Raw genomic sequence first — 27,043 nt, 5'->3', positions numbered from 1 at the left:
GTGTCTCATTTCCTCCCATGTTCCTCTTTTTTATTTTATCATTATTTTGTTTTAAATTTTTAATTTTTGTGGGTATATGGTAGGTATATATGTTTATGGAGTACATGAGATATTTTGATACAGGCGTACAATGCATAATAATCACATCGGGGTAAATGGGGTATCCATCACTTCCTTTATGTCACAAACAACCCAATTATGTTCTTTTAGTTATTTTTAAATGTAAATACACTGTTGTTGACTATAATCACCCTGTTGTGCTATCAAATACTGGAGCTTATTCATTTTATTTAACTATATTTTTGTACTAATTAACCATCCCCAGTTCCTGCCCCACCCCCCCACTACTCTTCCAAGCTTCTGATAGCCATCATCCTACTCTCTGTCTCTATGAATTCAATTGATTTAATTTTTAGCTCCCACAAATAAGTGAGAACATGTGATGTTTGTCTTTCAGTGCTTGGCTTATTTCACTTAACATAATGACTTCCAGTTCCATCCATGTTGTTGCAAATGACAGGCTCTCATTCCTTTTTACAGATGAATAGTACTTCATTATGTACTTCAGTAGTATTCCTAACTATCCATCAACAGATGATTGGATAAAGAAAATGTGGTAACTCTCTTCTAACTATCTCCTAACTATCCATCAACAGACGATTGGATAAAGAAATGTGGTAACATTTTCTTTATCCAATCATCTGTTGATGGATAGTTAGGTCATTTCCAAATCTTAGCTCTTGTGAATAGTGCTACAATAAACATGGCACTGCAGCTATCTCTTCAATATACTGATTTCCTTTCTTTTGGGTATATACCCAGCAGTGGGATTGCTGGATCATATGGTAGCTCTATTTTTAGTTTTTTGAGAAACCTCCAAACTGTTCTTCATAGTGGTTGTACTGTAATAATTTACATTCCCACCAACAGTGTACGAGGGTTCCCTTTCCGCCACATCCTCGCCAGCATTTGTTGTTGCCTGTCTTTTGGATTAAAGCCATTTTAACTGGGGTGAGATGATATCTCACTGTAGTTTTCATTTGCATTTCTCTGGTGATCAGTGATGTTGAGCATCTTTTTATATACCTGTTTGCCATTTGTATTTCTTTTTTGAGAACTGTCTATTCAGGTCTTTTGCCCATTTTAAAATGGGATTATTAGATTTTTCCTATAGAGTTGTTTGAGCTCCTTATATATTTTGGTTATTACGCTCTTGTCAGATGGTTAGTTTGCAAATATTTTCTCCCATTCCGTGGGTTGTCTCTTCACTTTGTTGATTGTTTCCTTTGCTGTGCAGAAGCTTTTTAACTTGATATGATCCCATTTGTCCATTCTTGCTTTGTTGCCTGTGCTTGTGGGGTATTACTCAAGAAATCTTTGCCCAGTCCAATGTTCTGGAGAGTTTCCCCAGTGTTTTCTTTTAACGGTTTCATAGTTTGAGGTCTTAGATTTAAGCCTTTAATCCATTTTGATTTGATTTTTGTATATGGTGAGAGATAGGGTTCTAGTTCCATTCTTCTGTATATGGATATCCAGTTTTCCTAGCACCCATTAAAGAGATTGTCCTTTCTTCAATATATATATTCTTGGCACCTTTGTTGAAAATGAGTTTACTGTAGATGTATGGATTTATTTTTGGGTTCTCTATTCTGTTCCATTGCTCTATGTGTCCGTTTTTATGCCAGTACCACGCTGTTTTGGTTACTATAGCTCTGGAGTATGATTTGAAGTCAGGTAATGGGATTCCTCCAGTTTTGTTCTTTTTGTTCAGGATAACTTTGGCTATTCTGGGTCTTTTGTGATTCCACTTAAATTTTAGGATTTTTTTCTCTATTTCTGTGAAGAATGTTGTTGGTATTTTGCTAGGGATTGCATTGAATCTGTAGATTGCTTTGGGTAGTATGGATGTCTTAACAGTATTAATTCTTATAATCCATGGACATGGAATATCTTTTCAATTCTTAGTATCCTCTTCAATTTCTTTCATCAGTGTTTTACAGTTTTAATTGTAGAGATCTTTCACTTATTTTGTTAATTCCTATGTATTTTATTTGTAGCTATTTTAAATGGGATTACTTTTTGATTTTTACACTGTCCACTGCTTGCATACAGAAATGCTACTGATTTTTTTATGTTGATTTTGTATCCTGTAACTTTACTGAATATGTTTATCTGTTCTAATAGTTTTTTGGTGAAATCTTTAGGTTTTTCCAAGTATAAAACCATATCATCTGCAAACAAGAATAATTTGACTACTTCCTTTTCAATTTGGATGCCTTTTATTTCTTTCTCTTGTCTGGTTGCTCTAGCTGGTAGTTCCCCATATTCCCTCTTACCGTTCACTTCTGCCTCTGCTTTGTGCCCTTAGCACTGGAGCTACATCTTAAGAGGTGGGGTGACATGTTGATGGTATTTGGCTGAGGGACCCTGAAGCTTCTGGATCTTGCTTGTAATTGTCCACTCTGTTCAACAAGATACCTAGGGGGCATGTGTGCACAGAAGATAGTGATTTTTCCGGGCTCTTGTTATTAAACCTTGGCCCCACACTCTTAATATGGAACACTGCTTTGGCAGAAGGAAGAGCTAACCAGAGATACCACTTCCTTCTGGGAAGAAGCAGCAGGGCTGGGAGAATCCTAGCCCAGACTTTCTCTGGAAGCTGCTCCAGCTCCTGACCAGGCTTATCTTACCAGCCAGGTGGGAGTTAGGAGGACTCCGGAGTCACACAGAAAGCCAAAAATCTCCTGAAAACAATACCCTTTCCAGTGTAGATCCTAGGCTCACCCCTCATTGTTCACTCAGGAATTAAGGCAGCTCTGGGGGTAACCCCATTTATGGAATCCATGCAATGATGGCATTGTGGGGGACACTGGCTAAACTCCCAAGGGGATGTGCTATAACTGCATTGCAGTGGCTAGGCCCCACCCTTCTCATGCCTCTTCCCAGGTCATTATGGTGATGAGTCACTAATATCAAGAAGTAAAGAAGAATGGCAGTTTATAAAAGACCATAGGATCTCCCTATTCCAGGATCAATGGTACATATGGTTCCTTTTCTTTCTTCTTTGTCTTACTTGTCCTTTAAAACCTCCATTTGAGAGCTGCCTCTTCCAGAAAGCCTTCCTTGACCACCTCCAGCTGCAGTCTGGTTTGGAGCTATCTTCTCTGAGCTACTACTTGCCACCCTGGAAGGCTGTGGCTGGTACGTGATCTTGAGAAAGTAGTTCCCTAGCTTTGTGGGAGTGGAATCTAGATGACAAATGGTTAAGGAGTTGGGGATAGGGGTGTAGATGGGACGGCCAAGGCTGATACCTTTCAAATTTCAGGTTGAACTGTGGAATGAAGAAGGTAGTGACTGAAGGTCACTGGGGAAGTTTATTTATTTGTTTTTTGATGTGAAGAACTTTTTTTTAAGGCAGAGAAGAGGAGTATTGGAAACATTAGTAAAATAGGGAATAATCAACAGGTCATGGCCCAGGAGGAGGCCAGAAGAAGTGGAATCAATAACAGATGGAAGGAACTGAAAGGGAAGACACAGAGGGAGCTCTGGCTGGACATCCCCAAAGTTGTTCAACAATGGGAGCCACTGTTTCTTGAAAGTTGACTAGATGCTGGATAGTCCTCGTACATTCTCATCTGATTTCCACAGCAGCCACTTCACATTCTACGGATGAGAAAACCGAGGCTTATAACAGGTTCTTCAGGTGGTACATGTTGGGGAGGGATGTGAATGTAGTCAGTGCAACTTGCAGAATCTGTTCTACCACAGTCTTACTTCTCAAAGTGTGGTCCTCGGAACAGTACCACCTGGGAGCCCATTAGAAATGTCAACTCTCAGCCACGTCCTCAGACCGACTGAAACAGACCTGCGATGTTTACATACGTTTAGGTCTGGAAACCCTGGTCTAAACTTCTGCCCCTTGTTCTCCTTGAAGTTATTAGATGTTGGCTTGGCTCCCTGCTTAGGGTAAGGTTATTGGAGCATGCCGAGGGCAGAGGCTTGAGGGTAGAGAGGAACAGCAAATCATGGGAATGTGATGGAATGTATTAAGAGAGAGCTTCTAGAAGGTTATGATATCTATTAGTTCACAGGTTATGGCTAAACTGGTAATGACTTCATTTAAGTTGATATCATTGTACTTTGCAGAGAGAACAGCCAAGTAACCTTGGTTGACTCTGGTTGTTCTAATATTCTTAGCTATCCATTCTCTTGGGAGGGTCAAACCACAGCTGGCCGATCTGTTATCAAAGGATTTGTGGTGCCTCGAACATGTCCTGTTATTTCACAATCAGTGCCCTTTGTACATATGGTTCCTTTTATTTCTTCTTTGTCTGACTTGTCCTTTAAAACCTCCATTTGAGAGCTGCCTCTTCCAGAAAGCCTTCCTTGACCACCTGCAGCTGCAGTCTGGTTTGGAGCTATCTTCTCTGAGCTACTACTTGCCACCCTGGAAGGCTGTGGCTGGTATGTGATCTTTAAAGGACTTAGCATGGTACCTGGCACATAGTAAGTGCTCAATAAGCACTAGCTTCTATTATTAGCCCAGAAGTAGGAATAAAAATAGTTAAGAGTAGAACACATGGTTCAGAGAGTAGCATAGTATAAAGGGGGCAAAAATAACCGAAGGTCCTAGCAAGAGCCATATGGAAGTGGTCAACTAGGAGGTTTCTGTGCTGGGAAGGGAGGGTGAGAAGGCAAGAGAGAGGCAGTAGAAAGTTCATTATTTTTTAATGTATTTTTATTGTATATATTTAAGGAGAGAAAGTGATGTTTTGATATACCTATGCATAGAATGATTTTGAATGGCTCTAATTGCTACGACGTCAGTTACAAGACGGAGGAGAAAGAAGACATGAATTTAAAGAAACTTGCTTATCCAAATCATTCTTCTTTTAAGAAAGCTTTGTATTCATTATAGCTGATTATAAGAGTTAGGACAAATTTATGATGTGGCAGACTTGTGTTTTAGCTTATTAGTGTGTCTTTGTGCTGCACTGAAGCCCTTGTCATCACTGCAGTGTACGTAGCTCCCATTTATGTACTTTCTATAGAATCTGAAGCCTAATTTTAACATTGTATAGTTTTTTATAGTTATTGAAACTTTGCTTCTATCCTATTAATTCTATCTGTAATTTATTTCAAATCAATTTCTTGAACAGGCAGGTAATAGCCTATTATATTATTTTTCCTATGGGAAAATATGATCGTTTATTAATTTGGTTTTTTAAAATTTACTAAACATCTATTACCCAGAAAGCACTATAGAAAATGCTTTTGAGAGATGCAGTTATGAACTAGCAATCACCCTTGTCCTTCAGGAAGCTGACAGGCTAGGAGGGGAGATATGATAGGTAGAGATGACTTTAAACACAACAATGTGAGATGCTGTAAGAGAGGCAGGGTAGTACACTTACTGAGGAAGAATAACTTGCTTTTGCCTGGGGACAGGAGTACAGGATAAAAGCTTTGAGGCAAAGGCGGTGGTTCAACTTGACCTTGAGATTTTGTCTGGGTTTGACAGGAAGAAATAGGGCAAAAGCCATTTGAGGTGGACAAAATAGTATATAAAAAATAAAGTTTGATTTTTATTAACACAATGGTGAAAAGAGAGAACTTCCAGGTAGTTCCATCTGTTTTTTTAAATTTATTTTTTATTTTTTATTTTTTTTTGAGATGGAGTTTCATTCTTGTTGCCCAGGCTGGAGTGCAATGGCATGATCTTTGCTCACTGCAACCTCCGCCTCTTGAGTTCAAGCAGTTCTCCTGCCTCAGCCTCCCGAGTAGCTAGGATTACAGGCATGTGCCACTATGCCTGGCTAATTTTGTATATTTAGTAGAGACAAAGTTTCTGCATGTTGGTCGGGCTGGTCTCGAACTCCCAACCTCAGGTGATCCGCCTGCCTCGGCCTCCCAAAGTGATGGGATTACAGGCGTGAACCATCTTGCCCAGCTAGTTCCATCTTTAGACTAAAATTTAAGTATCTATAAAAAGGAGGAACTGCTGTTTAATGAATGCAAATGTTTAGGTACATATATATTATCTCAATTAATCCTCAAAAAATCCCTATGAGGTAGGGAGGTATTATTATTTGCATTATAGAGGTAAATAAACTGAGGTTCAGGAAGTTAATCATTTTGCTCAAGGCCACACAGATCATCTGTGGCAGGGCTGGAAATCCAACACAGATCTATCTGATTCCAAAGCTTTCCACTGCTTCCTGCTGCCTTCCTGTGGACCCATTCATAAGACTGACATATTCATTCATTCCACAAGTACTTATTGAGCATCTGACATGTCCCAGGTGCTATGCTAGCTCCTGGACATGCAGTGATGGCCAACCTGGCCTAGCTACATGTGGGGGACAAATGGAGGCACAAATAGTACCTTGGTATTCTGAGACCTACAGATTTCCAATTAAGTATAAATTTAGAAGATTAATGTGCTTTATTGATCTCATCAAATAGCCTATTGATAACCCTCCTCAAATAACTAGTAAACGCACAGTGTTCACTGAGGAAAAACAGATGGGAAAATACAGGATATTTCAATGTCATAGTTGGAAAATTTACAACTTAACTATTTTATTAAAATGTCAGTAGTTTGGAATTTTAGCAGTTGTAGACCTGAGAGCCCGAGAGGAGACTGCACCCATGCCATGCAAATTGTCATAAAAGTTTTAGATAAAAGTTCATGTATACGTTTCAGAGAGAGAAAAAGAGGAAGAGAAAGAGATTTTGTTGACAGCCAGATGAAATTAAGTGGTCAGAAATTTAATCTACTGGCCCACTAAAAGAAATATTTTCAAGATACTGAGAAATGCAAAAAAATTGTAAAAACCAAGCATAATATCACCACTTTACACCACATAGTATCACACACACACACTAGTTGAGTACAGTGGTGCCCACCTGTAGTCCGAGCTACTTGGGAGGCTGAAGCAGGAGGATCACCTGAGTTCAGAATTTGTGACCAGCCTGGACAAAATAGTGAGACCCCATCTTTTTTTAAAAAAGAAAAAAATATATATACTGTATATGTAAAGTCCTTCCCCTTGATCACTACTCCTCCAGCCCCACCCTAGAGGTAACCACTGTTAACAATGTGGAGTTTACCCTTTCTGAATTTGTTACTCATAGTGACAAATCTGTTTAGGTTTGCCCATACAATCTTTCTTTTCTTTCCTTCCCCAAAAGAGGACCATTTAAAAATTCTTATTTTTCTGCCATTATCCCTTTGGTCTCATGAATTAATTTATTTTTGTCTTTTAAGAGAACAGTTTTAAATTGCTTCTTGTGAGGGTGCAACACACCAGTAGGATTATCAGCAAAGTGTAGACAAGGCTATGAATGTGGATCTGATGCTTGGGAGAAGAGAATTATCTTGTGACTCAACTAAAATACAACCAAAGACTCAAGAAGTTATGGATTTGCTCTTAATTGCTTTAATTGCTGCACAATTCTCCTTAGTTACTCTGTGAACTTGTAAGAATCCACCCACAGTAAAAGTCGAATTTGACAAGTTGTGAGAAATTGTTATGAGGATTACAATTCTTTGTGTCCCACGTGCAAAGTGCTTCCAAGATATTTCTTTAAATGTTGAATTTCATTTAAATATCTCAAATGAAGAAAAAGATATCTAACCGCATGAGGTTGGAAAGCTTAAAAGTAATTGTTATCCTATCCTACAGACACACCAAAGGGTACGTCAAGATGATATGAAGTGGGATATAAATATCTATACTATTGTGCTCTGAACTAAAGCAAGTAGTATATATTTGTTATCCTTTATACTGAATTAATTATGTAAAAAATAAAGTTCAAAATATGAGTGTAGTTCCTGTGTGACGAATTGCCTGAATTACTCAAGTGATTGTCTCAAACCTCTATGTCATTTGTTTGTAGAGTTCTTTAGAAGAACTTAGTAGAATTATCTGAAAGTGTCTCTAAGGTATGACATTTCTGTGTGCATTACTGTACTCAGCATTTAAAACATGGCATTGCACTGATGTCCTTCCTGTTTCTTAAAATAAGCCAAGTCTTTTCTGGCCTCAGGGCCTTTGCGCCTACTGTTCCCTCTGCTGGGTTGCTGACGCTCTTCTCTGTATGAGGAGGCAGAATCACTCCTCATCCTTCAGGGCTTGGCTCAGCTCAAAGGCCTCTACCTCAGAGACCCTCCCAGGATCACCTCATCTAGAGTGTCTTCTCCCTCCAATCACTTCCTATTATCTGATTTATTTTCTTCATGCCACTTGTCATAATCTGTCATTCTCATGTTTGTTTGCTTACTTTTTGAGTTAGGCCTCTGCCTTGGCACACAGCGGAGTCCTCAATAAATACCTGGTGAATGAATAAAGAGCTTTATTAGTTATTCTTTTCCTCATTCGTTCATGCCTTCATTTATCTGTTCAGCATCAGACACAATAATGAGTGTCTAATGTGTCTAACTCACAGTGCTGGACTCAGTAATAGTGATTGCAGTGGAATTTTCAGGTAATTAATGCTTAGCCCTTCAGATACCAACATTTACTTAAAAGTAAATATTGGATATAAATAAGTAAAGGATAAAATTGTAAAATACTGGATGAGAGTATTCCTTAAATACATGACAGCACATCTCAGATAGAAGCTCTAGTATTGATATGATGTGGTCCTCACTGTGAAGTGTCCTTACAGTGAATTTTTAAAATTTACATTTTGGTTTTTCTGTGAGCCCAGAGGGATGCCACTTCCTTTACCGTAACTCTGACTAGTTGCTCCAACAATGGCCCCTTCCTGCCTCTAGACGCGGGGGTGCTGGTCACTGATCTCCTGGGTCAAAAGCAGGATAAGACAGTTGCTTTCATGGTGGTTGTTCTCACCATGAACCTTGACATTCCAGTTTTCCCACAGCATGTGAAGGCCTTAGTTGTTCAGATATAACCTTGATTCTCCAAGGGGTGGTGTGGTAGAACGCAGAAGGAGATTTTTGGAAAATTGCATCTATAGAGTTAAATACTATGAATGTTTCTTATCTTGTCATAAAATCACCTGCATACATTCTTTTTATAAAGCCATCTTTGTAAGATGAGATTTATATTAATGTAATATGTTAGTGCTCAGATGGCCTTTAGCAAAGGATTTTAGGAAACACCTATTATCTATGACTGGGGTTGTCAGAATGCAAAAATTCAAATCATCTTCCACATAGGAAGCTCTTTTCTGGGTTCTGTGTTTGTGCTTATTATTTCGGTGTTTCCCTTTTAACTGTTTTCAGAAGGCATCTTCTGACAGTGGCAACATCAAACTGCAAAATATCATAGGCTTATTTGGTGGGGATTTTACTTCTGGATTTGTTCCTCTTGACATGAAAAACATATATTCTCTGCTTCACATCAAAAATGTAGGCTTGCTTTTAAGTAGCTATATTTTTAAAATCTGTGTCCTGTTTTTGATCTAGTTTTTATTATATCTTGCATTTTACCTGCCATTTCTCTTCTTTCTCTTTTGTTCATTTTACAGGAAATGGGAGATCAGAGATGCTCAGATTTTTTCAGCGTAGTTTCCCCTCACATCACAGCTCTCTCCTGTCTCTTTTATTCACAGTGAGACACTAAAGACTTCCCAGTGAGCAAATTTTTCACATAGGTGAAACTTACTCCATTAACCACTAAAACTTTGAAGAATGATTATTTTAATCACTCTGGAAATACATTTCACAGTTCCCTCATTTGCAAAGTAAACTATGCATAAGATGTACATAGAATGTATGCCTATCTTTCACAGAGTCAGAGCCAGCCTAGTGAGCTTTCGCTTTTGTCCATGGTTTGGAGGCTGTTGAGCTAATCAGAGCTGTTTTCCTGGGCACCAAATGCTCTTATGTCTTGCCTCTGCCTACCACTCTCAGCTGCCATTTCCTGGGACCATCACCGGGTCTTTATAATTCTCATGTTTTCCTTATTGTAATGACAGGTGGCCGAGTTCACGTTCAAGTTTACCTCCACCTCTTCTATAGGTAAACGTCTCCCAGCTTCAGTACTCTGGAGCCACTGTCTTGCAGTTCCATGCTCCTGTTAGGTTCTGGTAGGTAGGAACCTGACTTCTGGCTAAAGGGAATAGGGGATGTAATACTAAGTTGTCATTACAAATCCCTTAGGCCTTACTGATAGCCTTGCTCAGGATATCCATTTTAGTTTTTCAACTACTGTGTTCTCATGAGATGGAAATCATAAAGCCAAGTGTCTTTGAAGAATTGTACTTGAGATTCAGAACAAGACTCCATGTTATTTTTTAAAGAGAGATACTTCTTTTCTTTTTTTTGAGACGGAGTCTCACTCTGTCGCCCTGGCTGGAGTGCAGTGGCGCGATCTTGTCTCATTGCAAGCTCTGCCTCCCGGGTTCATGCCATTCTCCTGCCTCAGCCTCCCGAGTAGCTGGGACTACAGGCACCCGCCACCACGCCCGGCTAATTTTTTGTGTTTTTAGTAGAGACGGGGTTTCACCGTGTTAGCCAGGATGGTCTCGATCTCCTGACCTCGTGATTCCCAAAGTGCTGGGATTACAGGCATGACCCACCGTGCCAGGCCCAAAGAGAGATACCTTTTTTCAAGTTTTTGAGTGGCTAGTTTTGCATATTAATGCTAACACTGAAAATAGTACAAAATCAATTTTTTACGCTGTTTATCTTTTTCTTGACAAATACTAGTTTAAGTTGCTATTTCAAACTAGTTCATTCAGGGTATGAAATATACAATGGAGAAACTTTGAGACTCATGTTACTTCCTGTTGTTAGAGTACTTGATTTAGTGCTTTAATTACTATACACTACTGAAACAAAGTGAATATACACCACCTTATGAAATCACTTGTTATTTTCTTAAACTGTTTTGTTTCATCTACAATTACATCTTTATATCACATTTCACAAAATACTGGTGATTATGTGGTGTTCTAATGAGTGTGTATAGATAATAAAACTAAGAAAATGGAATTTAGATTTAGTGGGGCTACCACCTAAAAATTAAACTTGCTTAGTTCCAAATTTCCAATTCTTTGATGATTTGTATTGTAAACAGGATAGTTTTTTTATTACATTTACAGAACATGGGCATGACTTGAACAAAAGTTGCTATTCTTAAGTAAATTACTTTTATTTTATGCTGTATCTTGCCTTCTTGATGTTCTAGATGGTATGTCCTTTTAGTCCCACTAGAGTCTATAATGCTACTGTAGTTCCCAGCTTCCAGTTGTCATCTGTGTGGTGATGCCATAAGCATTGGAAAGTGCACTGTCCTTATAGCCAGAAAGCACTGGTTCCTTCACCCTTTAGCTGTGGCTCTCCTCCCCGTCAATCCTCTTTTTTTAAAAGCCAACGCTTATTGAGGACTTCAGGTTATATGCCGTGTGTCACGTGTTTTCTAGATGTTCCTTCTTTTAATTATCACAAGAAGCCTATGATGCAGGTATTAGTATCCACATTTTACAAATATGCAGACTCAGGCCCAGAGAGGTTGAATAACTCCAAGGTTATCCAGCTGGTTAGTGACAAAGGTGGGATCTGAATACAGGTCTTACTTCCAAAGTCTGCACTTGAATTACCTCCTGTACCACCTGTACTACCTCTGTGCCTCTCTGAACCAACTTTGGGTTTTCTGTAAAGTGAGAGTGACAATCTCAGTCTCATGGGGTTGTCCAGGGGCACAAGTGAGGCGAGGGAGGCAGAGCATCCTTGTCTTATGCTGCACTTGAGCAATATAGGTAGTCCAGCCTAGACAGTCATCTTCTTTTCATTGCATGCCTTTCCCTATTTCTGGATTATAGATAGCAGTGTCTCCCACCTGGGCCAGCTTTATCCTGATGCCCAGCATACACCCCACCTCTGGGTTGGTGTGCATCGAGGAAGTGCAAATAAAGTGGAATATGCCTCATTAAGCAGGAAAGTAGTCATGAGGAAAGGCATGCACTTGAGAGCCGTACCTGGGCTCTTTATCTTCTGACAGATAGGATCATTCCCAAGGTCGTGAGAGTGCAGGGGATTGGGTGCCAACCAGGACACTGAAGAGCTCCCGGAGCCTGTGCATGGTGTCTAGCCCTTCTGTCTTCAGGCAGTCACGTGCAAGCCCTCCCCTGGAAGGATTGTCAGACCACACCTGTGCCACTGCTGCTGTCTCCTCCCTGTCCTCCTGCAGGAGGGTGTGTGTGTGTGTGTTTTAAATTTCCAATTTACTATGGACCAAGACCCTTAAAAAATACAATGAAAACAAATTTCTGGAAAAACAGTTTTTAAAAAGGCATTCAAAATGTAAGCATAGTATTTTATTAGAAGATTCAACAGCAAGAAAATAACATTGCAAAAATGTCCTGGCAATGCCAAATTGCTGGAAGTTTCTAAGCACTTATTGTCAATTTTTTTCCTAATCTCTTTACTGTTGGGTAGCAGTTCACAGACTGGCCAGGCGTGGTGGCTCACGCCTGTAATCCCAGCACTTTGGGAGTCCAAGGCGGGCGGATCACAAGGTCAGGAATTTGAGACCAGCCTGACCAACATGGTGAAATCCCGTCTCTACTGAAAATACAAAAAAAATTAGCTGGGTGTGGTGGCGCATGCCTGTAATCCCAGCTACTCAGGAGGCTGAGGCAGGAGAATCGCTTGAACCGGGGAGGTGGAGGTTGCAGTGAGCTAAGATCGCGCCACTGCACTCCAGCCTGGGTGACAGAGAGAGACTCTGTCTCAAAAACAAACAAACAAACAAAGAAACAAAAAACAGTTCACAGACCACCACCAGTGCACAGACTGCCGGCCCAGAGCCTACCCTGACTGAGGTGGGCACTTCGTATGTGAATGCAGGTCCACCTGCCGAGGGGCTGGAGGTGTGCTTGCTGCTGTAAACTTGCTCTGTGGAATGCGTGCGCAAGCCCCAGGCCACAGTGCCCGTGGAAGTGCCACTTCCCTGCTGCCCTTCATGACACCACTGCCCTTGTGACTTGGCCTCTACCTCAGCTCCAGTTTCATTCTGTTTGCGTGGTGCTGGAGCTCATTCCTGAACCTAACTGGTTTAGTGGCTGTGGTACTGAGAGGGTCTTCCAGCATCCCTCCCCGAGGCCTAGATTCTGTTGTCTGGATGCCTAGCTGTTGGCCAGGATTCTAATCCAATGTTTTAGTTTCCTCTTGTTGCTGCAACAAATTGCCGCAAATTTAATGACTTAAAACAACAAAACATTATTCTCTTGTAGCTCTGGAGGCCAGAAATTCAAAATGAATCTTATGGGATAAAACCAAGGTGTTGGCAGGGCTGACTCCTTCTGGAGGCTCTAGGGCAGAAATCACTCTTGCCTCTTCCCAGCTTCTGGTGGCTGCCAGCATTCTGTAGCCTACGGCCACCTTATCCCAGTCTCTGCCTCCATTGTCACATTGCCTTTTCCTCTTCTGTTGCCAAATCTCCATTCACCTCCCTCTTATGAGAACACTTTTGATTAGAGGTAGGCCCCCCACCCCAATAATCCAAAATGATCTTTCCACCTTAAGGTTCTTAACACAATCACACTTGCAAAGTCCTTTTTGCCCTGCAAGGTGGCATTCATAAGTTCCAGGGATCAGGACCTGGATCTCTTTGGAGGGTATTATTCAGCCTACCACGACGATGCTTGGGAATTTGTGTCATTATCACTTCACCCCCTGTAAATTTTGCTTCTATTGTGCACTACTCCAACCCCTACCCCACCTCAACTGGACTACCTGGTATATGGGATCATTTGTAGGGGCGATCTGAGGTTTTCAGAGTCCGGGGGTGTTGGTGGCAGCTAATACTTAGTAATGTGTGTTTCAGATTCTCTGCTAAGGACTTTATATACTATCCCATTTAACAGTCACATCAACCCAAGAGGTACTGTGGCCTGGGGAAGCCACATGCAATCCTGTTCAGCCTGACTTCAGAGCCAGAGTCCTTACCTGCTAACTGCCCTGTGGACAGAGGCAGACCCTGTGATTTGGGCTTAATTTAAGCACGTCTCTTCCCCACAGGGACCAGCCACATGGCAGTCCTAGTGCTCCAGCCTGGCCCTGTGGTCCCAGCTTCTTTTCTTTCCCAGATAGCATGCAGGATGCACCTTCCCAAGAGTGGACAGCCAGGATGAGCTTATTCAGCTCTCTCCCAGCAGGATAGGTGCAGCTCAGGAACCCAAGCAGAGGACTGGGTGAATAACCCTGAGTTTCCAGGCAATCTGGCTCTCAGCCCCCACACTGGGCTGCCCCTTGGACAGGCAGGGAGTTGGCAGTCAGCAGACGCTGGCTGAGTTTGGATTTGTTTGCTGATCCTGTCATGATATGTCATTAAACATTCCTGGCTGGAAGTCAGACATGAGAGTGCTGGAGGGTGTTCTCACACCCCTGTGCTGTGGGGAGGCCTTCCCTTCTTTCTGGCTGCCCTGGTACCCTCTAGAGCCTCCTATCTGCTGCTCGGAGGCAGTGCCTGCAGCGGCTGGACTCCTGCAGCAGCTGGACTCCTGCAGCAGCTGGAGGTGGAGGAAAGACTCTTAGGCCGTGAGTCCTCTTCTTCCGACAGCGAATTTGAGCCCTGGTGGAACAATGTCCGGCACGCTCAGGAAAGTGTGAAATCTAGAACTCTCTGTAGTGGCCTGAGGCAATAGTCAGACATGGCTGGTAGAGCTGTGCTGCCTCAGAAGTCATCCTGGATAAGCTGCTCTGGATCCCCATCGTGGAAGCATAAAATGTCAAGCAGAAGGAGGTTATGAGAATTAGAACCTAAGCCCTGTGCTGACCTCGGGGAGCACTCCCTGGGGCTACCTTTGCTGGGAGGTGCCTGGCCCAGACCTGTCCAACCTGGGCCTGCAGCCAGGAACATTCTCCCAGAGTAGCAATCTTATTAAATTCCCTGTAATATACATGTTTTAATGATAAAAGTATGGATATATTATTGATGAGGATACAAATAGCTTTACGTCTTTTACATTATGTAAGTAAGCACTGAAGTTATTTCTTTTTTTAAAAAATAGACTTAATTTTTTTGCAGCATTTTTAGATTCACAGCAGAATTTTGCAGAAAGTAGAGTTCTCATATATTCGAAACCCTGCACTACCCCCCACCCCCTGGAGCCATATGCACAGCCTCTTCCACTGTCAGCATCCCCCACCAGAGTGGTACATTTGTTACAATTGATGAGCCAACACTGACAACAACATAATCATCCAGAGTCCATAGTTTACATTAGGGTTCACTCTTGATGTTGTACATTCTGGGGAGTTTGACAGGTATACACCACTGTAGTATCATCCAGAAAAGTTTCACTGCCCTAAAAATCCTCTGTGCCCCACCTATTCATCCCTCCCTTCCCACTAATTCCTGACAACCACTGATCTTTTTAATATCTCTACAGTTTTGCCTTTTCCAGAATGTTATATGGTTGGAATCATACAGTATATGGCCTTTTCGGATTGACTTGACTCCTTTCACTTAGTAATATGCGTTTAAGGTTCCTCCATTTCTCTTCATGGGTTGACAAACTATTTCTTTTTAGTGCTGAGTAATATTCCATCATTAGAATGTACCACAGTTTATTTATCCAGCCACCTACTGAAAGACAGCTTAGTTTCTCCAAGTTTGGGCAATTATGAATAAAGCTGCTGTAAACATCTGTGTGCAGGTTTTGTGTAGACATAAATTTTCAGGTTATCTGAGTAAATATCAAGGAATGCAATTTGCTGGATTATATGGAAAGAGTATGTTTAGTTTTGTAGGAAACCAAGTCTTCCAAAGTGACTCTACCATTTTGCATTTTCACTGACAATGAATTAGAGTTCCTGATGCTCCCCGTCCTTGCCAGCATTTAGTGGTGTCAGTGCTTGCAATTTTTCCATTATAATAGGTGTATACTGGTATTTCATTGTTGTTTTAATTTGCATTTCCCTAATGATATGATGCAGGGCATCTTTTCACATGCTTATTTGACATCTGTGTATCTTCTTTGGTGAGGTGTCTTTTCAGATCTTTTACCCATTTATTAATAGGTTGTTCATTTTCTTATGGTTGAGTTTTAAGAGTTCTTTGTGAATTTTGGTTAACAGTCATTTATCAAAATAATTTTGCAAGTATTTTCTTCCTGTCTGTGATGTCTTCCCATTCTCTTGACAGTATCTTTTGCAGAGCAGAAATTTTTAACTTTAAATTAAGTCTAACTTATCAATTACTTCTTTCATGGTCATGCCTTTGGTGTGGTACCTAAAAAGTCATTGCCAAACTCAAGATCGTTTAGATTTCCCTATGCTATCTTCTAGGAGTTTTATAGTTTTGCATATTACATTTAGGTTAGATTTCCTTTTTATAAACTTTTTGATTGAAGAATAATATGCAAACAAAAGTTTAAAAGTCATAAGTATACAAGTTGATGAATTATCACAAAGTGAACACATTCATAACTATCACACAGGTTAAGCAATAGAACCAGTACTTCAGAAGCCTCTCTTGTCCCCTTTCTCAATCATAACTCCCTCCCTTTCTATTCAGACTTTTAAAACCATAGGGTAATGTTGCCTGTTTTTGAACGTTAAGTAAAATGAAGTAATATAGCATATACTATTTTATGTCTGGCTTCTTTTGCTTAATGTTACATTTCAGAAATAATCCATCTTATTGGGTGTTGCAGTGTTTAATACATTTGCATTGCCATGTAGTCTTCCATTATGTGATTACATCACAATTCAATGTTAATGGACATTTGAGATGTTTCCATTTGGAGCTGTCACGAATAATGCTGCTGTAAACATTCTTGGACATATCTTTTGGTGCTCACTGGGCACATTCCTATTGGGTATTTACCTAAGATAGACAGTGAGTGTCACTATATTTCCAGTTTGTGCCCCACTGTCCCAGCTTATGCCTAGACGTCCAGAGTAATAATTTTCCTCCCTTTCATTTTCAGAAGTGTCCCAGTTTGGCTAATAAATGAATTATGTCTTTTGATGAATAGAAATTTAATGTAGTCCAAGAAATCTTTTCCTACCCCGAAGTCATGAAGACAGATGCCTGTATAATCTTTTAGAAGCCTTATTGTTTTAGTTTTTACAGTATTTTATGTTCACCTAGATAAAATAACCTTTTATATTTACCACTTGTATGCTCTTTATTCACTCCTCAACAGTCAGGTTTCCTTCTGGGATCATTTCCTTTAATCTGAAATAATTATTGTCATATTTCTTATAACGAAGATCTGTGGGCAATGAACTGTCCTTAGTTTTACTTTGTCCAGAAATGTCTTAACTTGAAAGCTGTTGTTCCTGTTTTCTGTTTCTGTAGTTTCTCATGAAAATTTAGCAGTCATCTGAATCATTGTCCCACTGTGTGTATTGTGTAGCTTTTCTCGGGCCGCTTTTGTCTTTGGCTTTCAGCAGATTAATTACAATGTGCCTAAACATAGTTTTCTTTGTATTTTTCCTGTCTGTCATTTGTTGACTCCTTAAATCTGTAAATATATGCCATTCAGCAAATTTGGAAAATTTCCCGTCTATTTTTTTCCCAAATGCTTTTATCTCCTCTCACTTTTCTCCACCTGGGACTTCAATTACTAATGTTAGGCCTTTTGATACTGCCCACAGATCCCTAGGTCTCTGTTTATTTTTTTCAATCTTTTTCTCTGTTCTTCAGATTGGACAATTTGTATTGATGTATTCATGTTCAGAGACTTTTTCCTCCCTAATCTCTAGTCTGTTATTAATCCCATACAGTGAATATTTATTTCCAATATTGTATTTTTTCAGTTCTAAAATTCTCATTTGTTCTTACGTTTTCTATTTTTGGCTGAGAGTTCTTCTTTATTTGTTACGAGTTTTTTCTTTATTTTTCTGCACTGAGGTTAATCATAATAGTGATATTAAAGTCTTTGGGAATTCCGACATCTGGGTCATCTCAGGGTTGCCATTATGTTTCTTAGGTGATGTGATTTGGGATTGTATCACGGGCATTGTGAATGATATGTTGTGGAGGCTCTTTATTGTTTCATTTTAGCAGGCGATTAGCTTGATTACACTCACAGTGTAAACATGATGTCACCTGAGGTGGGTGGCAGCTCAAATCTCAGTTCAGAGATTTTTAAATTTTTAGTTGGACTCCTGAAAATCTTCCCTGTGCATGAACAGTTCCAGGATCAGCCAGAGATGTGAGCAGAGTTTGTACACAAAATTTAGGTTCCCTCCTCATTCTCTAGTAACTCTGGTTGCCCCAGGCTCCATCTTCTGGTTCCTTAGGCAAGATTGATGGTAGGTTCTCCATCACAGTTTGACCGTCCCATGCCGTGGTGTGACTGTGGCCTGCCCTCATGGCAAAACTGAAAAACTAGGTAACTCACCAGATGCTAGATTTCTTTTCCAGATCTTTCTCCAAATCTGCCTGCTTTTGTTCACTCTCCAGAGCCCTTAGGTTGTCATTTTTTGTGTGTTTTGTTAAAGTGTGTTGTTATTATCAGTGAGAGGGTTGGTGGTTACAGGAATTTACTCGTTCTTACTGGAAGAGGACCCCAGTTCATTGACATTAAATATAATTAGTCATGTATTTGCATTTAATGCTGCTGTCTTACTATTTATATTATACCCACCTATTCCATTCAGAATGTTTTTCTTATCTTGATTTCTATCCATTTAAATATTTATCATTTCCTCCTCTTTTAGCTTATCAGTTAACTCCCTGTTTATACCCTTTTTGTAATTAGTAGAAATTACAAAATTACTTTTACCTTGTTAACCCAATGTTAATATCTCTACCCTTCTTTAACACAGTAGAAGGAATGTAGAATACTTAAATTCCAGTTATTTCCCTCCGGATTCCATGCTCCTGTTGTCGTGCATTTTAATTCTATGTATTTTTAAATCCCAGAAGAAATTACTGTCATTTTCTACACTCAATATTCATTTAGATTTACACACAAATTTACCTTTTCTAAATGACATTATTTTCTCCATCTGTGAGCTTCCATCTGAGATCATTTGCCTTCTTTCTAAAGACCACCTTTTATTATTATTTTTTTTAGTGCAAGAGTTCTAGTAACAAATTCTCTGTTTTTGTTTGTCTGGAAATTCTTTTATTATTATTATTATTATTATTATTGAAGTATATTTTTACTAAGTATAGAGTTCCAGGTTGCCACGTATTTTATTTCAGCATTTTGAAGATATCATTTCATTGTGTCCCACCTCCCATTATTTCTGTTTTTCCTTGGCTATTTTTAAACGTTTTTCACCTATATTTTGCTTTTACCAGTTCTTCTTTAATGCACTTAGGTATGTTTTTTTCTTCGTATTTTTTTTTCTCTTTAGGGCCTACAGTGCTTCTTGACTTTGCAGCTTGATTTGTTTCTTCAATATTGGAATATTCTCCACCATTTTCTCTTCAAATATTGTTCCTGACGCGTTCTTTCTTTCTAATCCTACTGAGAGTGAAATTACATGTATGTGACACCTTTTCTCTGTGTCCTGGATGCCTCTTACATTCTTCTTATATTTGCCATCCTTTTGTCTCCCTGCACCTTAGTCTGGATCTTTTTTTTTTTTTCTGACATATATTCCAGTTCCCCAATTCTCTGTTCACTGTGTCTAATATCCATATAAACCCATCCATCTGGTAACTGATTTTAACAATGGTAGTTTTATGACTAAAATTTCCACTTGATTTTTAAAGTGTTTTCTAGTTCTTTGTCAAAATGTTGTTTCTTGTCTTTTAATTCTTTGAACATATTTTCAAGTCTGTGTGTGTAACCCCACTATCTGGATCTTCCACGTGTCTGTTTAATGTTTTTTCCCTCTCTTGGCTTTTGGTCAACCTTTTTTTTCCCTTATAACTGGTTATTTCTTCTGAGCATTGGATTTTAAATTTAGAGATAATTTGATGCTCTGAATGATGGCATATTCCCGCAGACAGAATTTAGTTTTTCTTCTAGTTGGCAGCTGGGAAGGGGACAGGCGATAATAACTCAGTGACTGAGATGAGTCAAAGAACCATTTCGTCTTATGTGAAGGCTGGCCTATCTCCAGGTCAATTCTGTTCCTAGATTGCAGCTCACTGGGGTCCCCATTGAAAACCTAACATGTTTGCCAAGGTCCTCACTCTCTGATGGGCCCTGAACTCCAGTTTTATCCTTCCATTTCTGTGTGGTGGATGGAAGCTCTGCTCAGCTTCTCAGCTTCTGGAATTGTCAATGGCCTTCAGGGGATATGGACACCAAAAGCCACATTTTCCTTCTTGCCTTCCTTTCTCTCGCAGATCTTGGTCTGACAAAGTCTCACTGCACTGGTATCTATCTGATACTTTCAAATAGATTTTTAAAACTTCTTTCCAATTTCTCTAGTTATTCTTGTAGGAGAGTCGGCCCAAGAAAAGTAAGGTTCAGAGAGAATAAATAAATTGTCCAGGGTCATACAGACCCTGAAAGTAGAATCTCTATGAAATCTATTTAAATAGGTGGCACAAGACCAGAGAAATCTGAGACTTACAGCAGCCTGCATGCCCAGCCTTCACCATCCTTTGTCATTTGGGTATTAAGTTTGACAATTGCTATGTTTAACTCTCTTGTTTTACAAAACTGATATCCATAGAGATGGTGTGATTTGTCCATGACCACACAGCGAGGTAATATGTGAGTTGGGGTAAAATCTAGGTATGCGCTCCTCAGTTTTTTCCTGTTAAATCTTGCTGCCCCCATCTTTTTTTTTTTTATTGTTACTTAGGTACCCATACCTACATCCCAGCTTTAGTATGACATCTCAGTGCTCAGTGGTCCAAGAAGATTCTTCTCATTTGTAGAAAATTGTCCTTGATTTATGCAGCCACAACCACATATGAGTGTCACCTGTTACCTTCTTTTTTCCCTCTTTCTTCGCTTCTCTTTTTATCTCTGAATTTTTACATTGCCACTGACATCTTGCCTGTGGCTAATAGACACGTCCACACTGAGAGACATGTGCTCTAGTGGAGTGGGTTCAGGACTGCATAATTAGTTTGTCCTCTTTTATGCCTGGGAATATTATATCAGATTCTCTAAAAGGTTTTGAAACGTAAGGTGAAAAGGGAAATGATAAAATAAGGCATTTGAGATTTTTAAACTCATGATCAGCTGCTTCCCTTGAAAATAATTCATAATCTCTTCTAGAATTGCTAGTAAAGGCTTTTAACTTTTGTGGTTTATCTGCTGTTCTCTTAAGCACATGGTATATATTTACAGGTTCTTACCTTAAATTTTAGGCAGAATCATGAGTTAGATACTGGGAATAAAGCTGACCAGAAGTAAATCATTTCCCACATCTCATCTTTGTAAGGCCTGAAAATGTGATATTCCACGCTGTTTTTGAAGAGAAAGCATTTTGGTGGTTACCAGGAGGAAAGAATGGGGCAGGTTGGAAGTGTCACTGGTCTGGCAGCCTGGAGGCCTCAATTTTATCCCATTGTGACCTCTCACTTATGTGTGACCTTGGACACATCACATACAATTTAGGCCTTATTTGGCAATATGTAAAATGAAAAGGTTGGACAAGATACCTCTTGGGAGCCTTACAATTCTCAAATTTTTGGAAAACTATCCTTTACTGTGAGGCCAGTGTCTGGAACAGCATTTTGTAATATGAATGAGGACTTAAAGCAATTTTTTATTTCCTGTGATCTTGTGGGAAGAGGGTGGGTAAAGTTAGATAATCTAGAAGTTGACATTTGTGTTTTCATGTAAGCAAGTCAAATGTTCTGGACTACATTTTGTTTCAAGCTAAAGAGCTTATGCTGTGATGACCCAGCTTATTAAGTTAGATAACAAATGTAAGGCACCTATTTCATTTCCTTATCACTGTGGGGCTCAGTAAGGAGTTTCCAAAAGAATGAATGAGAGATTATCATCATAATATCTATCACTTATCAACTGCCTGCTGTGCCAAGATACATCCGTGAGTAATACACATTTGGCATCTGTCCTCTCCAAGGGGTAAGTATTATTACCCCTAGTTCCACGTGTGGAAAATGAATTCCAATCTGGTCTTACATTAAAAACCATTGATGTGGCACCTGCCTCGCGCACTGTGTGTGCACGCTGCAAAGACCAGCAAGCTCCTTGGACCTTGGAGCAGGCCTGCTGCCTTCATGTCCACTCTCCTCATCAATCAGCCCCAGTATGCATGGCTGAAAGAGCTGGGGCTCTGAGAGGAAAATGAGGGCGTGTATAATGGAAGCTGGGGAGGCCGGGGAGAGGTTATTATGACCTGTTGCCCTGCTAACAACTAGCCAATAGCAAGAGTCCGACAGGCCAGTATGGCAGACTATGAAGAAACTGTAAAGAAAGCAACAGAAGCATGGAAAATGTGGGCAGATATTCCTGCTCCAAAACGAGGAGAAATAGTAAGACAGATTGACGATGCCTTGCGGGAGAAGATCCAAGTACTAGGAAGCTTGGTGTCTTTGGAGATGGGGAAAATCTTAGTGGAAGGTGTGGGTGAAGTTCAGGAGTATGTGGATATCTGTGACTATGCTGTTGGTTTATCAAGGATGATTGGAGGACCTATCTTGCCTTCTGAAAGACCTGGCCATGCACTGATTGAGCAGTGGAATCCTGTAGGCCTGGTTGGAATCATCACGGCATTCAATTTCCCTGTGGCAGTGTGTGGTTGGAACAACGCCATTGTCATGATCTGTGGAAATGTCTGCCTCTGGAAAGGAGCTCCAACCACTTCCCTCGTTAGTGTGGCTGTCACAAAGATAATAGCCAAGGTTCTGGAGGACAACAAGCTGCCTGGTGCAATTTGTTCCTTGACTTGTGGTGGAGCAGATACCGGCACAGCAATGGCCAAAGATGAACGAGTGAACCTGCTGTCCTTCACCGGGAGCACTCAGGTGGGAAAACAGATGGCCCTGATGGTGCAGGAGAGGTTTGGGAGAAGTTTGTTGGAACTTGGAGGAAACAGTACCATTATTGCCTTTGAAGATGCAGACCTCAGCTTAGTTGTTCCATCAGCTCTCTTCACTGCTGTGGGAACAGCTGGCCAGAGGTGTACCACTGCGAGGCGACTGTTTGTACATGAAAGCATCCATGATGAGGTTGTAAACAGACTTAAAAAGGCCTACGCACAGATCCTAGTTGGGAACCCATGGGACCCTAATGTTCTCTATGGGCCACTCCACACCAAGCAGGCAGTGAGCATGTTTCTTGGAGCAGTGGAAGAAGCAAAGAAAGAAGGTAGCACAGTGGTCTATGGGGGCAAGGTTATGGATCGCCCTGGAAATTATGTAGAACCGACAATTGTGACAGGTCTTGCCCACGATGCATCCATTGCACACACACAGACTTTTGCTCCGATTCTGTATGTCTTTAAATTCAAGAATGAAGAAGAGGTCTTTGCATGGAATAGTGAAGTAAAACAGGGACTTTCAAGTAGCATCTTTACCAAAGATCTGGGCAGAATCTTTCGCTGGCTTGGACCTAAAGGATCAGACTGTGGCACTGTAAATGTCAACATTCCAACAAGTGGGGCTGAGATTGGAGGTGCCTTTGGAGGAGAAAAGCATACTGGTGGTGGCAGGGAATCTGGCAGTGATGCCTGGAAACAGTACGTGAGAAGGTCTACTTGTACTATCAACTACAGTAAAGACTTTCCTCTGGCCCAAGGAATCAAGTTTCAGTAAAGGTGTTTTAGATGAACATCCCTTAATTTGAGGTGTTCGGCAGCTGTTTTTGAAGAAGACAAAGAAAATTAAAGTTTTCCCTGAATAAATGCATTATTATGACTGTGACAGTGACTAATCCCCCTATGACCCCAAAGCCCTGATTAAATCAAGAGACTCCTTTTTTAAAAATCAAAATAAAATTGTTACGACATTAAAAAAAAAACAAAACGATTTACCACTTAGCAACATTGGCAGCTTTAGTTCTCCAGCAGCCTACATTTTGTGCTAAGGAGCAAAGTAATCTTCCATTTACCAAGAGCTTTTTTTGCTTTTTAATGATGTATTAAATTAAACACCCACTCACCAAATATCTGTGAGTGTTGGTTGCGCAGATGGATTTGAGTGTTTGGTGCTGGGATGCAGCTTGTCACAGCTGATCACTTACTGGTTCTCTGACTGTGGTTGGGTGGAGTTGGCATCTGTCTCCTAGGTTCCTCCTGCCCCCAACAGTTTGTGGTTATGGTGATAAAATTATTGTGTGATAAATATCATGGCAGACGTATAAACAGAGGAAAGGGGACAGCAATTGAAAGAGTATCAAACACACTTTAAGGTTCTAACTATTTCAGTTACCAAGGCTCAGGAAGGCGTATGTTGTGTGTTAAGGGATCCAGAGTCACTCAGACAGTGTTCCTCTCCCTCTAGCAGGGTATGAAACTACTAATGGCCCCAGACCCTCATCATCACTGTGAAATTCACTGTAAAATCTTTGGAATTTTGATGAGTCAAAAGTGGAATCTGGTTATTTTGATTTGCATTTTTGGATTGCCAGAGAGGCTGAGCATTGCTGCCTGGTTTTACAGCCCATTTGTGTATTTGTTTTGAGCATTGCTTGTCCTTTTCTTGACCCTTTTTAATTGGGATGTTCGCCTGTTTTATTATTGTCTTAGTAGAGATTCAAAAAACTCTAATAAGGATGCCAATCCCTTTACTATCATATATTACTAATATTTTTTCTCAGTTTTGTATTTAAATATTTATTATGCTTTTTAATATGTTTTTCTTACTAAAAACCTAACAATCTTTTCTTGGTTTATGTCTTTGATGTTATTTTTAACAAAAGCCTTCCGGGCCCTTGAATGCTGGAAATGTTCACTTAAATTGTTTTTCAATATTCTCATGGGATTTTTTTTTCTCATTTAAAATTTTAATCTATCTGGAAGTAATTTGGGTATATGTCACGATGCATAGAGCTGACTTAATTTTTCTCCATATAGTTAACCAGTTATCTCAATATTATTATTGAATTATCCATTACTTTCTCACTGATATAAAATGACATTTTTATTATATAATAAATCACATATATCGCTTTATATATATGTATAGATATGTGTAAAATTGGGTCAGTTCTAGATTTTATCTTTTTATTGATCTCTCTGCTGGAAGCATACTATTTTGATAGTTGTATCTTTGAAGTATTATTGTCACAACTGGCAGAGCAAAATACTTGTAACTCTTCACAGTTTTATTAGCCAGTGGCTGGAATTTATTCCTCTATATGGATTTGAGAATCATTTCACAAGTTTAAAAAGTTGTGCCAGTGTATTTATAGCAATTAGTATTTAGGTTAATTTAAGAGAGACTTAGCATTTTTTTAGTACTGGTTTTCCACCCAGGAAAACAGCATCTCATTCCATTTATTTCAGTCATATTTTCTGACACTCAGATAGTCTGAGTGTGCGATATGATGTGTTAAGGCACAGGTTCTGGAGTCAGAGAGTCTCAGTTCAAATCCAAGTCTAGCCATTTATTAGCTTGTATATCAGTGAAAGGTTTTCCCCAGTGAGTGGGACATAGTGTTGCTCAATAAACATTTGTTGAAGAAATGTTTGAATGAAATAATGTATTCCTAAATTTTTTGTTTTTGCAGTTGTGAATGAGTTTTAGGCTGCATCCTTGCCAGCAATTAACATTGTCAGTTTTTTAGATTTTAGCCCTTCTGCTAGGTGTGTTTTAATTAGTAATTCCCTGGTGACAAATGATGGCAAGCATCTTCTTTGGTGAGGTGTCTGTTCAGATCTTTTGTCCATTTGTTAATTGGGTGTTTGTTTTCTTAATGTTGAGTTTTCGATGTTCTTTGTGTATGTTGGATGTAAGTCCGGTATCACATTTATGTTTGAAAATATTCTCTCCTCATATGTGGTTTGTGTTTTTATTCTTCCCACAGCTTATTTTGAAAGCAGAAGTTTTTAATGTTAATATAATCCAATTTACTATTTTTTTCTTTCATGGATCCTGCTCTGTAGTATAATTTTAAGCCCCTTATATCAACTCATAAAAACAGACAGGGCAATAATGTAAATTGACAGAGCACACAGTCCATAAGCAGCATCTTTCATAAAACTAAGGATTAGAGTATATGTCTATAAACTAAAAAATATGAGCAGTTAGGGCCAAACCACTGACCGTAACAAGGAAGTCTGCAGGAGGAAGCAGCTGGCAGACAAACAGACTTCTGGGGATCCCAGGGCTGGGGACCCAGATACTTCTCTCAACACTTGTCCCAAGAAGGGGATAGTCCCCCAGGAGTGGAGGGCTTGCCGTCGATGTGAACACATTCGCTTAAAGTGGAGGGGGCTTCCCAGGCTCCAGTTGGCAAACAGTAAGGACAAATGAGAAAAGTATGCCCACAAAGCAGAGGAGAAACTGCAACCTAATATTTCAAATGAGCTAAAATAAATTAAGAAAATGATTAAAAGTTACAAAAGAACAGGACGAATGCAAATTAAAAAAAACACAGGTTACATCGTTAGGCAACAGAAAAATATGAAAGGGAATTGATTACTCAGAAAAGAAATAGAAATAAAAGCAAAAAAAATCTAGGAAAGGAAGGTCAAACTGGAAGAAATATAAGAGTGAATAAACAGTGCAGAAAGCACTGTATAGAAATTGGAAAGGAAGAAGAAAAACACAGAAATAAAGAAGACAAGAAACTATTTGAGAAGTGATAGAATGCAAGACAGGCAAAGGAGCTCCACAAATATATGATGATTCATTATATAATATATATATGATATGTATAATATATATCTATATCTGTATATGATATATATAATATAATATATATCTATCTAGATAGGTCCACATATATAATACATATACATATATAACTCCTCTATATAACTCCTCTATATAATAGGAGCCTCTGAAAAGAAGAAACCAAACCCCGTTGTGTACTGGGAAAATCAATCCAAAAGGACAACATCAATGCATATTCTAGTAACATAATTGCACTATAAAGGAAAAAAGTCTTTTGGGGCATCTAGGCAAAAAGACCAAGTCGTTTATAAGGAAAAGAAATCAGATTGGCATCAGAACCTGAGAGCAATGCTTTAAGCCAGGAAATACTGGAGAAAATATGT

General features: G+C 39.7%; 2 protein-coding genes across 14 annotated transcripts in view; both read left to right on the top strand.

The window, feature by feature from the left end:
- Positions 1 to 27,043, top strand: part of PDE8B (phosphodiesterase 8B) — a 247,997-nt gene that overhangs the window by 87,724 nt on the left and 133,230 nt on the right. The gene's annotated exons all lie outside the window — the stretch shown is intronic.
- On the top strand, positions 19,472 to 23,744 carry LOC101149382 (alpha-aminoadipic semialdehyde dehydrogenase-like). Its single transcript, XM_055366987.2, has one exon. It carries the CDS (start codon positions 22,269 to 22,271, stop codon positions 23,634 to 23,636), a length of 1,368 nt encoding a protein of 455 aa, XP_055222962.2. The 5' UTR covers positions 19,472 to 22,268; the 3' UTR covers positions 23,637 to 23,744.

This window comes from Gorilla gorilla, chromosome 19, assembly GCF_029281585.2.
Source record: "Gorilla gorilla gorilla isolate KB3781 chromosome 19, NHGRI_mGorGor1-v2.1_pri, whole genome shotgun sequence".
Taxonomy (NCBI): domain Eukaryota; kingdom Metazoa; phylum Chordata; class Mammalia; order Primates; family Hominidae; genus Gorilla; species Gorilla gorilla.
Note: the sequence above shows the minus strand (reverse complement) of the source record. Positions and strands in the feature narration are given on the sequence as shown.